Source organism: Haliotis rufescens, unplaced genomic scaffold (genome assembly GCF_023055435.1).
Source record: "Haliotis rufescens isolate VD_foot unplaced genomic scaffold, xgHalRufe1.0.p SCAF_7, whole genome shotgun sequence".
In the NCBI taxonomy this organism is placed as follows: Eukaryota; Metazoa; Mollusca; class Gastropoda; order Lepetellida; family Haliotidae; genus Haliotis; species Haliotis rufescens.
This window is the reverse complement of record NW_025964361.1, coordinates 27,725,960-27,737,981: the sequence shown is the minus strand read 5'-3', so window position 1 is coordinate 27,737,981 and position 12,022 is coordinate 27,725,960. Positions and strand designations below refer to the sequence as shown.

Genomic DNA, 12,022 nt, shown 5'->3' with positions numbered 1-12,022 from the left:
ATTCTTTACATTTAAGAAACGTCGGTCAATAAGGATACAGACTTGTTTTATGTTAACGGGTTAACGAATTAAATAAAAGCGCAATATACATTTCCATACAAACAGACTCAAATGTACGGTTCTGAATTTATCAAAAGCATTTGTTTATGAATCACTTTCAAAATGTGATGATGCCACCGCTGGCAACACGTAGAGTGGGACTCCGATAGACAGACCCCGTTAATCCAGAAACTACCATTTAAGGACATTTACAACCAGTGGCATTCTACATCAATGCGCATGACGCATGACGTTACTCTGGTACACTGTTTGATTAAACCGGAAATACGTAGACCCTGATGAATTGGCTGTGCACCACATCGTTCGGATTAGCGAAGTTTGACTATATGATATCCCCATGCAGCCCTTAAACAGTACCCATACCTATCACGAAATAGCAATGTGTATTTCTTTCCGCGAACACCTGTTACAAACACATGCTCATCATTCTGTTGGAATCGTACAATCAACTCTGCTAAGATTTCTTGTGGCTGTGAAAAGTGTTTTGTCAATTTTATATACATTGAAAGATAACAGCAGTTTGAGTGTAACTGTTACATGAATGAATATTACAACTATGTTTGATTAGTGTTCATGTTTGAATAAAACAGCATCAGTTTATTAGCTGTGCAGCATCACCATGTCACCTAAAGATGCTGATATGTTAAACACATAAAAAAAAAAGTAAACAGTCTTCAGATAGGATCTGATTTTCAGTGTATGTTTCATGTATAATGCAGTTTGAACGTTTACTTATATTTTTGAATGTGGTGTTTCTCAAGTAAACTGTGATATGCATATCCATATGCAAGCATTTGTAAAAAAATTTTTCTCTTTGCTAAGACGTCGAAACATAGTTCCGAAAAATAGTTCCAAAACGTCTAAATCTGAATATGCTAATAATTCGTAAGTGGAGCGAAATCCCAACCGCAAGTAAAAACCCAGACAGTTACTCTCTCGGGACTGACAAAGACTGTGCAAGTCGTTTCGTACAGTCAGAATGAAAATCCTCGCTAATCTCTGCATAACGCATTCGTATATCGACTTCCCACTCTGACTGGGGCCCAGTGGACTTAAGATTTCTCCTTGATTTGTTGGAAAGGACACCGACAGCGTGAGGGTAATTTCAAATCTTTTCGGTACATGATGCGTTAAGGACTAAGGACTAGATTGGACATGTACTGGGCGTATTTCGTCACGTATATCCAACGTCTTGTGGGATCTGCATTCGGAGATATGTCTGTAACTTCACTCAATTGAACTGTTATGTTTTCAGGGTCGAGATAGGGTTTGTGACTTAGTCTGGTCTAGACAATCCAGTGATTGAAATCATGAGCGTTGCTCTACGTAATTGGGGTACAATGTCCTACATCAACAAATTCAGCGAGCCTTACTAGCCAATCTCGTTAGTCGTCTCATACGACAAGCATGCGTTGGTGAAGACCACGACCGCCTCCGTGGTCTAGTAGTAGAGAGTCGGGGGTTCGATCCCCGGCCGTGTCATACCAAAAGACGATACTTGTTGTTACCTTGCCTCGGCATTAAGGGTAAAAAACTAAGACTGGTTGGCTCGGAGTCAGTATACTGTGCCTGAGTGCATGATATCTCAGTGGGCGAGCACTGTAAAATCGGCATAAGTACAGACTAGTGCAAGCAGCCACACACACGCACACACACACACTTAAATACAAAATGTGATATGTTTTGTAAATATTCGACAACCAATCTTTGGTTTTGAAGGAAAATATCTGTAAGCAAGTTATTGGAAAAAAAGAGAATACCTAATTGCAGAGACGACCATAAATGTAGCATTGGAAACACAATAGCTATAAGGTCGTCTTAAACGAGAACTATTATTTCGGGTTGTTTCCGTAGAATAAGCCATATATTCTACGTAAAGAGTGTCATTTAGGATAAATGCAATTATAGCTGTAAACAAGTCGTTAAATTGTCATTATTCTTTTCGGGAAAGATACATTAGTCTGTTTCCTTGATGCTAATATCTATTCTTTTCTGAAATCCCCCCTCTCGTCACATTCAGACAAGTAAATGTTATACAGTCATGTATTTAACTTTTAGGTTGGTTACAACCAATTATATCCTATCCGTTCGTACATTGGATGATTTAGCTCTAACGTGTCTTTAACGGTAGAACCGGGTGTTGGTACCGGGGCTGTATTATTACTTGCTTTAAGGAAGTGTTTTCTTGTGATCGATATAAAATAATATCAAATTAGTAACCGTGTTATTTAAGGCGATCTTAAAACAATTGTCGGTTGGCTGAAACGACATGACGACGTGAAAAAATAAAAGGGTTATTCCGATTCTATATTGACCCACGTTGAATTTCCACTTTCCTATGATTAGTTAACAAGATCGTCAGGAAGAATAAACAAAGAAACATGACGGTATTTGTTCCAGCTGCCGACCCTCTATCAGAAGTTGGGATACGTAGAGTGATGCAACACGCCTAACAAATAATTGAAATTTGTATCGAATTCCATTTATGGTTTCAATATTTACACAGCAGTGTCGTGCGATATAATTCATCTAATGTCGATGTCATTTTACTTTATTTTTTAAGATATATTTTGCTATAATACATATTAATAAGGTAGAATTTGCGTGTCTAACAAAGCATGTCACGTAATGAGTGTCGTCCAATGCTTCTTGTCATCCCTTGGCAGATGTTTAAACCCTAGCACTAACACACGGCAATAATGGTCTTAATCTCTAAATACATACTCTTTACAACAAAGACAATAATGCTGTATTTATCATAACCCCTTGGGCCATCTGTCTCTTGTAACCGTGGCTGCAACGGTTGCAACAGTTTTAGAAGGATCAATACTTCTTGGTACCATCAACATTAATCTATACTAGTAGTTTGTGTGTTATTCGACTTGAGTTTCACAATGTGCGTTATTATACATGTGCATGTGCACAGACCGATGTTTTACCAACATGCTAAGTAATACACGCCGATGTATCATTAGGTTACCGTTTTCAACCCCATACCGTGTCGATGAAACCTTTGTGCGTACTCATTGAAACCTTTGTCCGAACTCCATAAAACCATTGTCAGGGCTCTGTGGAACCATTGTCAGGGCTCTGTGGAACCTTTGTCAGGGCTCTGTGGAACCTTTGTCAGGGCTCTGTGGAACCTTTGTCCGGACATCGGGGTTCCGGAAACCCTCCGTTTCGGACTAATTCCTTTTGAAGTCTATGTAGAATTAATTGGACATTTCTGGAGAAGAATTCGAACATACCAGCATTGTGGACGGATTGTCTGTCTCGAGGGAATTAATTTTGAAAGTTCCGACCCTAGGCGAGGAACTGTCACCATTAGTTCACGAGGGACAGATAATCTATAATCCGGAGTTGAGAGTCAGTTATCATTTATATATGTTACCTAAAGTTGTTGTTTTTTCTGGGAAAGTATATAAAAAAAATAATTCCTGCTCAAACTTATAGATATCATTTCAGTTATTCTATTGTTAGATCGATGTCACATAAAAACGCCATGATGTCATGAACAATGGATGACGTCATCTTCAATTCTTAGCCTCTGGGCCTCTTCTCAAACAAGATCTGTTTAATTTGGTAAAACCTGTGAATTTTATTCATGAAAATATCAGTTGGCAAAACCAGAGAATACCCAGTCTAGATTATCTGCCGAAACAGATTAAAATAAAAATTAGATACGTTTATATGAATCAGAACTAGACTTATTTCAACACATGTATATTTTGTATTTATAATGAAATTCGATGACTAAGTATTGCGAAAAAGGATGCTTTTGAGGTTTTCAGGAAGCGTGTTTGGAACATAAGCAAGTCTTGGAAAGATGAGTGAATGTGTGAGTGAGTAAGTTTGGCTTAACGCCGCTTTGAAAAGTATTCCAGTTAATATCACGGAGTGTCAGCTTCATGTGTGTCAGCTCAAACCCGAAGTGATGCAGGTCTAGCAATCTCAGACGTTTACCACTACGGCGAAACCCACAGTCGAGGGTATGGTGCTAACAAACCTGCGAACATAAACGGGGCGATACGGGATTTGAACCCACGATCATAGGTTTCTGGCGTGCCTAAGAAATTGCACAGGACGCTGCGGCCCCCTTAGACGACTAGATCTGCCGTGTCTCTCCAGAGAAGAAGTAGACATAACAACATATGGTAAACAATTCATTCTGGGTCATGGTCTTCCTCATAGTAACGTAACATTTTCCCTTGAAAAACGGAAACATGTCCCTATTGCGATGTGTAGATGTTCTTGTGAACTTAAACATGCTTGAAGTTAAAACTATATGAGTGTAAGAAAGAAAAAAAAAGATTTGTTATCAACTACTTGAACGTATCTGGTAATTTTCATAACATCTTACAAAAACTTTTTTTTTTTAAATTTGACATTTCCAGTGGGCCAAAAGGGCATTTCTCTTACCTCGCCCTTTCCTTACCCGGACGATTTTACACGGGACGGAGTCGTCCGGTTTAACGAGGTTTGGCATAAAACAATAATGGCCGTCGTGGAATGCGTTAACATGTCTCTTGAGAATATTAAAACTTGAGAACCTGACATATACATGTCTTTAAAGAGCAGAACATATCTGGAATATAAAGGCGAAAACAATAAATGAAAAGCATATGCATTGTAGCGGCAACAGACGCATATTAACATTAGTAAACAAAACCCTTATGCATCAATGTGTGTTTATAGTTTTTGAAATGTTCATGTATTTTGAAAGGGTTTTCAATATTGTTTGAAGAATCTTAAAATACACTACAGTGATTAAGTTTCAAAGTATTTCGTCATATGATATCAATCGTTTTTAGGTGAAAATTACTGTGATGTTTCCCAGAAAGAGAGTTCTGATCAGACATCCGTTTCTCGAGAGTTTTCAATTAGGTTGCGGAGAAATCAATGTTTCTTAAAGTAAAAGGGTACAACATATTTGGTGCAAGATGTACTAAAAACATTCAAGCTTCAAAACAGAAACGCATATTTTAATTTTCGATTACATTTGTTTGACGTTTAGTAAAGGTAAACAAAGATATTACTCGTAAGCTTTTACTTTTTTATACACACAGGCACATACACATAATAATGCAGCAGTAAAATCAAAAGACAAAAAATAATAATATGATTCTAATATATATGCTGTGGGCTGGTTATAGTCCTCGATTTTGCAATGTATCAAATCTCCAATCTGTCATAAATGCCCTGAACCTATTCGCCATCCAGATTTGTTTTCTGTCTGGTTCGACTGACACGACGCTAAAGTAGAGGTCCTGTCAAATTACACTGATTTTTCACGATTGAAATGATCGGCAATATCACCAGGACTCGACCCGTCTCGGTGTCTCTGATACAAATAGGAACGCCTTTTAGCATTAGAACCACTGTCTGCTGTCTTCACTTTCATGAAGTTTATATTGTCAAACACTGAAAGGCCACAAGCACATAGCGCATGCATTACAAATGTAGATGCGGAGAGTCTACACACAGATTACCTTCTCGTTGACATGGTATGATAAATATACGTTGATACGTTACGTTTCATCATGGAAAATATTTATCTACATTTGGATAAATAAGATAGTACCGTTTTAGGTATATTGTTAGGAAATTCTTTATATTTAGAACATACGAATAACAGGTAATATTCATCCTCCACTGAATCAAAACAACATTGAGCACATAGACTCTTATTATATTATTGTGCCTCCTTAATTCAATTATTAATCTATATGAACTCCATCTAAACAGTGAAGCGATGTTCCTAGTCCTCTCCTGATCACATCCATTAACTAGCTTTCAGTAGAGAGTAATAATTAGTATTACTGACAGTAGCAACGTTTACTCAATCAACAATTGAGCGAGCGTGTATGGTTTTACGCCGCTTTTAGCGACATTCCAGGAGTATCACGGCGGGGGACACCAGAAATGGGCTTCACAAATGGTACCCATGTGAGGAATCGAACCCGGGCCTTTGTCTGGACGAGCGAACGCTTTAACCACTAGGTTACCCCACAGCCCCCATTCAACAATAGAATTCTATTGTTGCATGTACATATCAACAATAGTTGATATTAAAATACTTCAACATTGATGCTAAGCTAAGTTGTTTAGATCAATGAGTGTCATACAACAACATGATATTGTAACATGTTCGTGGGAATACTCATTAAAACAATTTTACAAAGAAGTAATTTCAAACAGCTTCAACTGAATGGTTCGAGGTTTCGTTCGTACGACGCCCCGACTTTAAATGTAGATATATGCCAAACACGCATCCAGGTGATCCGGAGGCATTACTCGGTTGGTTGTTGATTTCAAGGTCATGAGAGAGAGTTTTTCTTCATTATCACAAGAAGTGATGGAGATGGCTCAGGGGTAGTTATCTTTATAATGTATTGACGACCCACAACACTGGATAACGAAGGATGGTTTAGTAGGGCTAGTTGCTGAACGCCACAAGGGAGTTGGTTTCTCTCACCCAGCCCCAGTATGAAAACCCACAAACAGGACCGTGTTAAAATCAGTATCACGTGTGCATTGTGTATGTTGACATACCAGGCCTGGATGGTTATAGTGTGTTACATGGTTGAAGGGGTGTCAATGCACCCGACGGCGTGGACTGGGGTTCACGCTAAAAAAACATTGGTGTATCTGACCTTGACTTGCTGACTACAGTGTCACAATTCATTAACTAACTCATGAATAAAACATATATATTCTAGAGGTCAGGCTATTTAATTGTCAAAAGTTGTCCAAATGAAAAATAAGTGTTATATATTATCATATTTAACACAGTTGTAACATTAAAATGCATGTGGCATACCAAAAATATTCTTAGTTTCGCTTTATTTGGAAATATATATGTACTCTGGTTTAAACTACCGAACTGTTATGACGGAAAAGGTGAAATGGAACCTGACGATGATGTTTGCGGTGCATCAAAGTAAGCATCAGAGAGCACAAAAACAGTCATCAAGGTTCTACATTGAGCTATATAATACTTTCACATATTCCAATTATACTTGAGTTATCGAAGATGCCAGTGTAACACTTGAAAACTTCAGTATTAAAGTTCGTAATGTCAACGTCGCTGGGGACACAAAACATTTCCTTGTAAATAACTTCTCCCGGAAACGAGAAGATATCCGGGCAATCCCTTGAGGTATTAGAAGACATTAAGGAATCGACCGTCGAGTAACATACCAAGTTTCATCTAGTTACGTTCCCAATCATTTGGCATTTCCAAGAAGCCACATGTTCCAGTTTAGAACTTGTGTGAAAAAAAAGAAGAAAAACAACTCCATAATCTGTGTATATGTGTTTTCGAATGTCTGGCAGAGCCGTGTATCGTGTTCGGAAGTGAAGGTCTCACATACACTGATGTGTCATAGGGCATTCGTTGAGTTTATAGCGTATTCGCTGCACTAGGGAGAATATGCAGTAATTGACCATGTTAGTAACATGTCAGATGCTATTAGAGAGACTGCGCGAATCATCAAAGGAATATGTAGGTGTTACTTAAACGGTTAGTATCATGTATTACACAATAACAGTACATGTACATCTTGGTGCAGATGAACCTTCAGTGAACTCCCGTTTTTGCAGACTCCGTTAATACAACAAAACATACCTGCCATTACAATTTGGAACGTCTATATATAATGTGTTCTTCATGAACAAATGTTGTATTCTCATGTTTCGTTAATCAAGACATCCGTTAATCCGCACGATTTCACTCGGTATGATATTGTCCGGATTATCGAGGTTTCATTGTACTTGAAACTGTGACATATAGATTATCCGTCTTGGTGATCATATGATCCATTGCTTGAGCTTTGGTACATATGGATTATTAGCCGAGTGTGTTTTCGTCTCGTAATTATAAGTATCATATTTTAAGAATATACAAATGTCTTTTGTGCGATGCCTTGGCGTAAGGGTAATCATATATTTATCAAAGAAAGTCATTCATTAAATAATCGAAGTTTAAGACATAATTTCATTCACAAATTAACATTAGGAACCGCGTAGGGATATAATACCAAGATTTTAGCAGCCATGTTTGTTTTCAGAATCACATACACATCCGGAAACCACTATCTACAGTTATGCGGAACAAGGGACAATTTATTTAGCAAGTAGGCACCACATCGATGTACAGAGATTAGTTAAAGTAGTTCCTGATGGGTGACCTCAGTCTTGCATATTCATCGGATTGTGATCCAGAGTTTATCAGACTGGTTCTGGACATCGATAACACTATCCATCATATAATAAAACATATAGAGAAAATGTTATTCATTCTCAAACCTCATGTGATCATGATGTAATGATGGATACACAACTGAGGGAGTTTGCTTCCATTATCCACGTCATCGTATCCTAGCATGATCAGTTATAATTGAAAACAGGCAGTAGTCGGCTGCATAGAAAATACTCAAGTGACCTCAAAGCCTATTGAATAATGAAACTCTTAAGTGACAGCATAAAAGAGTCCCAAGCAGCATCAGTGCCTTGAGACTCATCTATGATCAAATGCTCATATGGAGTGCTTTGTACTGGTAGGTCGTAGAATCAGGCCTAATGCTTAATATACTGTTACTTCATTACGTAGATCCCCATACATTTCAAGAGCAATAAACTAAAGTGACTTTTTCTCTATGGCGTTTTCAAAACTCTCTTTTCATTGCTCCAGCAGGGATCGATATAGATATGGCAATCACGTGACGTTGCCTATGTACGAGAGGTGGATATGGTGATTAAAGTATCTAGACTTTGGGAATATGTAGCTGCAGATTCATGCATAAAGAATGAATGAAGTAGAGTGATGTTCAAACGTGACCTTTTCTATGTGATTAGTCAAATAGCAATTGAACAGAAAACCGTTCAAGCAACGTTCTGTTGCACGCTGTCCTTAATCATAGACAGATAAGCTTCACAGTGGCTACAGACAAGGGCAAACACTGTGTAATGTCGTCATGACAACAAATTAAACACAACACGCATATAATGAGTGAGTGACTAATGAGTGAGTGAGTGAGTATGGTTTACCATCGCCTTTGTATAATTCAAGCCATCTCGCGGCGTAGAATACCAAGAATAGGCTTCACACGTTGTACCCTAGTTGATAATCAAACCCAGGCCATCGGCGTGATGAGCCACCGTTTATACCACTTGGCTAACACATCCAATATTAAGGTAATACATCCTATGAACATGAGTGATAAAGAAAGAGGGTTAATATACGAAGAAGTGGTTTTGCATAATAATGCAGCCAGTGTGATCCTAGAGTCACTGGAACAGAAATATTTGATATATTAAAATGTCTAATAACATAAAATGAACCCCGTTAATCCGGACATTGTTAATACAGACCCCTCCCCCCTTACTGCTGATTGCTGGTGGTAGTGTATACGGATATACGTACGAAGGGACATTGTATTTCGGTTGATTATGTTTCGAACAGTTAGTCCGGATGAACGGCGTTACATGATAAAAGTCAACTACGTACTTCTTGAAGCCACTTTAAAGTTGTCGTGTATGTCGACCTCGTCATAAACAGTAGAAAATTTAATCCCCTCCTTCACTCTTTGACTGTGGCTAGATATAGCGTACTGGTAACCAGTCCTTGCGAACACGTCAGTATATTCATCAAATATGGCGCCTGAAAGAGACACAGACGAGTGCTTATAAACGGTTAATCTTCGAAGTGAAAGTTGTATAACTACGATTAGAATCCTTCCTTTGCCTCAAGAGTATCAGTTTCAATGGGCTTTCAAAGAAACTAAGACTGTAATGAAAGCAACTGTTCCTTGGGACCTATGGAGGAGGTATGAGCGGAACTGAATTACTCTTCAAGAGGCTCGTTAGACTCCAGCAACAAAATGACTGTGCCCACTATTGGGAATCGAAGCACACAAAAATCGAACGACGACAGAAGACTTTCAGGCTAATTATACACGCCTGTTTAAAACTGTCAAATATACCATTAAGGAAAAAAGATTCACGTTAACTTTTAACCGTGAAAAGTATACGAGAGAATTCAGCTCAGATATTCTCTTGCAGTGATTATTTTAATGAAACGTGACTTCAGGGCTTTTAAATGAATAGAAAAATGGTACCTACCTATAGGGATTTGTCCCTTAAAACCAGCAGTCTTTGAAATATATCCAAGTACAAAAACAACTTTCCACACAAGTATCCGGTACGCGTGCATCCTGATCTAAACGCACAAGCACATGTCAACTTGAGACTATCGATGCAATAGTATCTCTCACTGTTGCCCGTATCCCCGATGAAGACCCGCACCCACGTGGCTAACAGATTAACTGTGTCCTTCACCCTCCAACTGATCAGCCCCTTTTCCAAAAGAACATTCTGCTATTGGTTCACATCTTTTATGCGCGGACCCAAATGCAAGCCCAAACAAGTGAACACGATATTGTGCAAAAGTCGACGCAGAGAAGAGGACCGATGCGGCGACGTCTATGCTAGGAGCAAGAGTGGGAATGTTCAGCGTGTAATACCGATGGAGTGAAGTGCAGGCTTATAGACTGGAGAATCGGTAACACCGCGCCACAATCAATGCGCGTGTTACAGTCGTAGATTGCGAAGTGTTGGGGACGAGACGGAGGAAATATAGGTTTCTTTCTGAAGTTATCCTTCCATACGGCCGTCCTTCTACTTACTGTGTCATTGATCAGGAACCTTTCACCGTCTCAAGCCAAACTGTTTTCCTTTTCTGAAATCTGAAGACTGGATTCTTGATTGCCCGGTGTAAATGGTGATTAGGCGCGTTAGACTGCTCGTTTAGTGGCGTGTGTTTGCTTAGGTGGTCGGTGTCAACCACTGATAGTTAACACAATTACTGAAATGCCACTGGCAATGTAAAGGTATGTTTCTTAACACAGTCAGCGTGTGGCATTATACTTTGAGAAAATGAAGTCAATAGTCATTAAATAGCGTGCGATGTTAAGAATTCTGCCCTATTTATCATATCATTTTTGGCTTCATCTTGAATATATTTTGTCAATGGTAGTGTGATTTTATTACAATTCAGCGGAGCTATTGATGAATCCTTGCCTAATGCGGAAAATGATTCGTCAATTAAAATACCTATCGTGTTCCTTCAAAACTGATATATACATTATTATTAAAAAATATTCTCCAGCATTCCTCAAATATTTTAAATATGGGCAAAAATTTAACATAATTAGTTGCCTATATATATTCAATATATGAGTCTTCATTTGAAACAGCTATCGATTACCTTCAAAAACTCATATATTGGCTATATTTAGTACGTATTCCTCCAGATTTTTTTTACAATGCAGAGAAATCCTTCCCTAAGGTGAATATGATGATCCTACTTTGTTACTAATATTTCAGCCGTGCGTCTGACAAAGACTTGACTCATATCTTTAAGCTCTCAGTCCATTTCTCTGAGGGTTTCAGCCAGTGCACTGTAATCCGTCTTGAAATGGGAATTAAGTGAAGCGTGGTATTTATATTGGACAAAGCCGTAAGTGTAATGCAGCCAGTGGGTAGCATAGCACATGTCAAAGTTCAAAACAGCTGGAACGTTAGTATGTTGTCAGCAGGTTTCGTCACATTTCCACTTGGGGCACGGGTGGCACAGTCGTCTAAGGCGCCGCGATTCGCTGTGAAAATTGCGTCCCTTAGGCACGCCAGAAACCTATGATTGTGGGTTCGAATCCCGGTTCGCCCCGATTATGTTTCTAGGTTTGTCAGCACCATACCCGTGCTCGTGGGTTTCACCAAAGTGGTAAACGTCTGAGACCTGCATCATTTCGGGCTTTCCTCCCACATTAAGCTGACACGCCGTGATGTAACTGGAATACTGTTAAACGCGGCGTTAAACCAAACTCACTCACACACACTTAAACTAATACATAAACGTATTAAATGCACTGGAGAAGAACGTAGAGATAACCCAAACGGTTCT

At 38.8% G+C, this 12,022-nt stretch overlaps 1 protein-coding gene across 1 annotated transcript in view; it reads right to left on the bottom strand.

Moving 5' to 3' along the window:
* The window catches only part of LOC124146965 (glutamate receptor-like), a 117,942-nt gene extending 107,066 nt beyond the window's left edge, over positions 1 to 10,876 (bottom strand). Inside the window, exons 1-2 of the mRNA XM_046517547.2 lie at positions 10,183 to 10,876; positions 9,569 to 9,721 (exon numbers count right to left, since the gene is read on the bottom strand). Of these exons, the coding sequence (XP_046373503.1) occupies positions 9,569 to 9,721; positions 10,183 to 10,273 (244 nt within the window). The 5' untranslated portion in view covers positions 10,274 to 10,876. The remainder of the gene's footprint in view (positions 1 to 9,568; positions 9,722 to 10,182) is intronic.
* Positions 10,877 to 12,022: the final 1,146 nt, after the last annotated feature.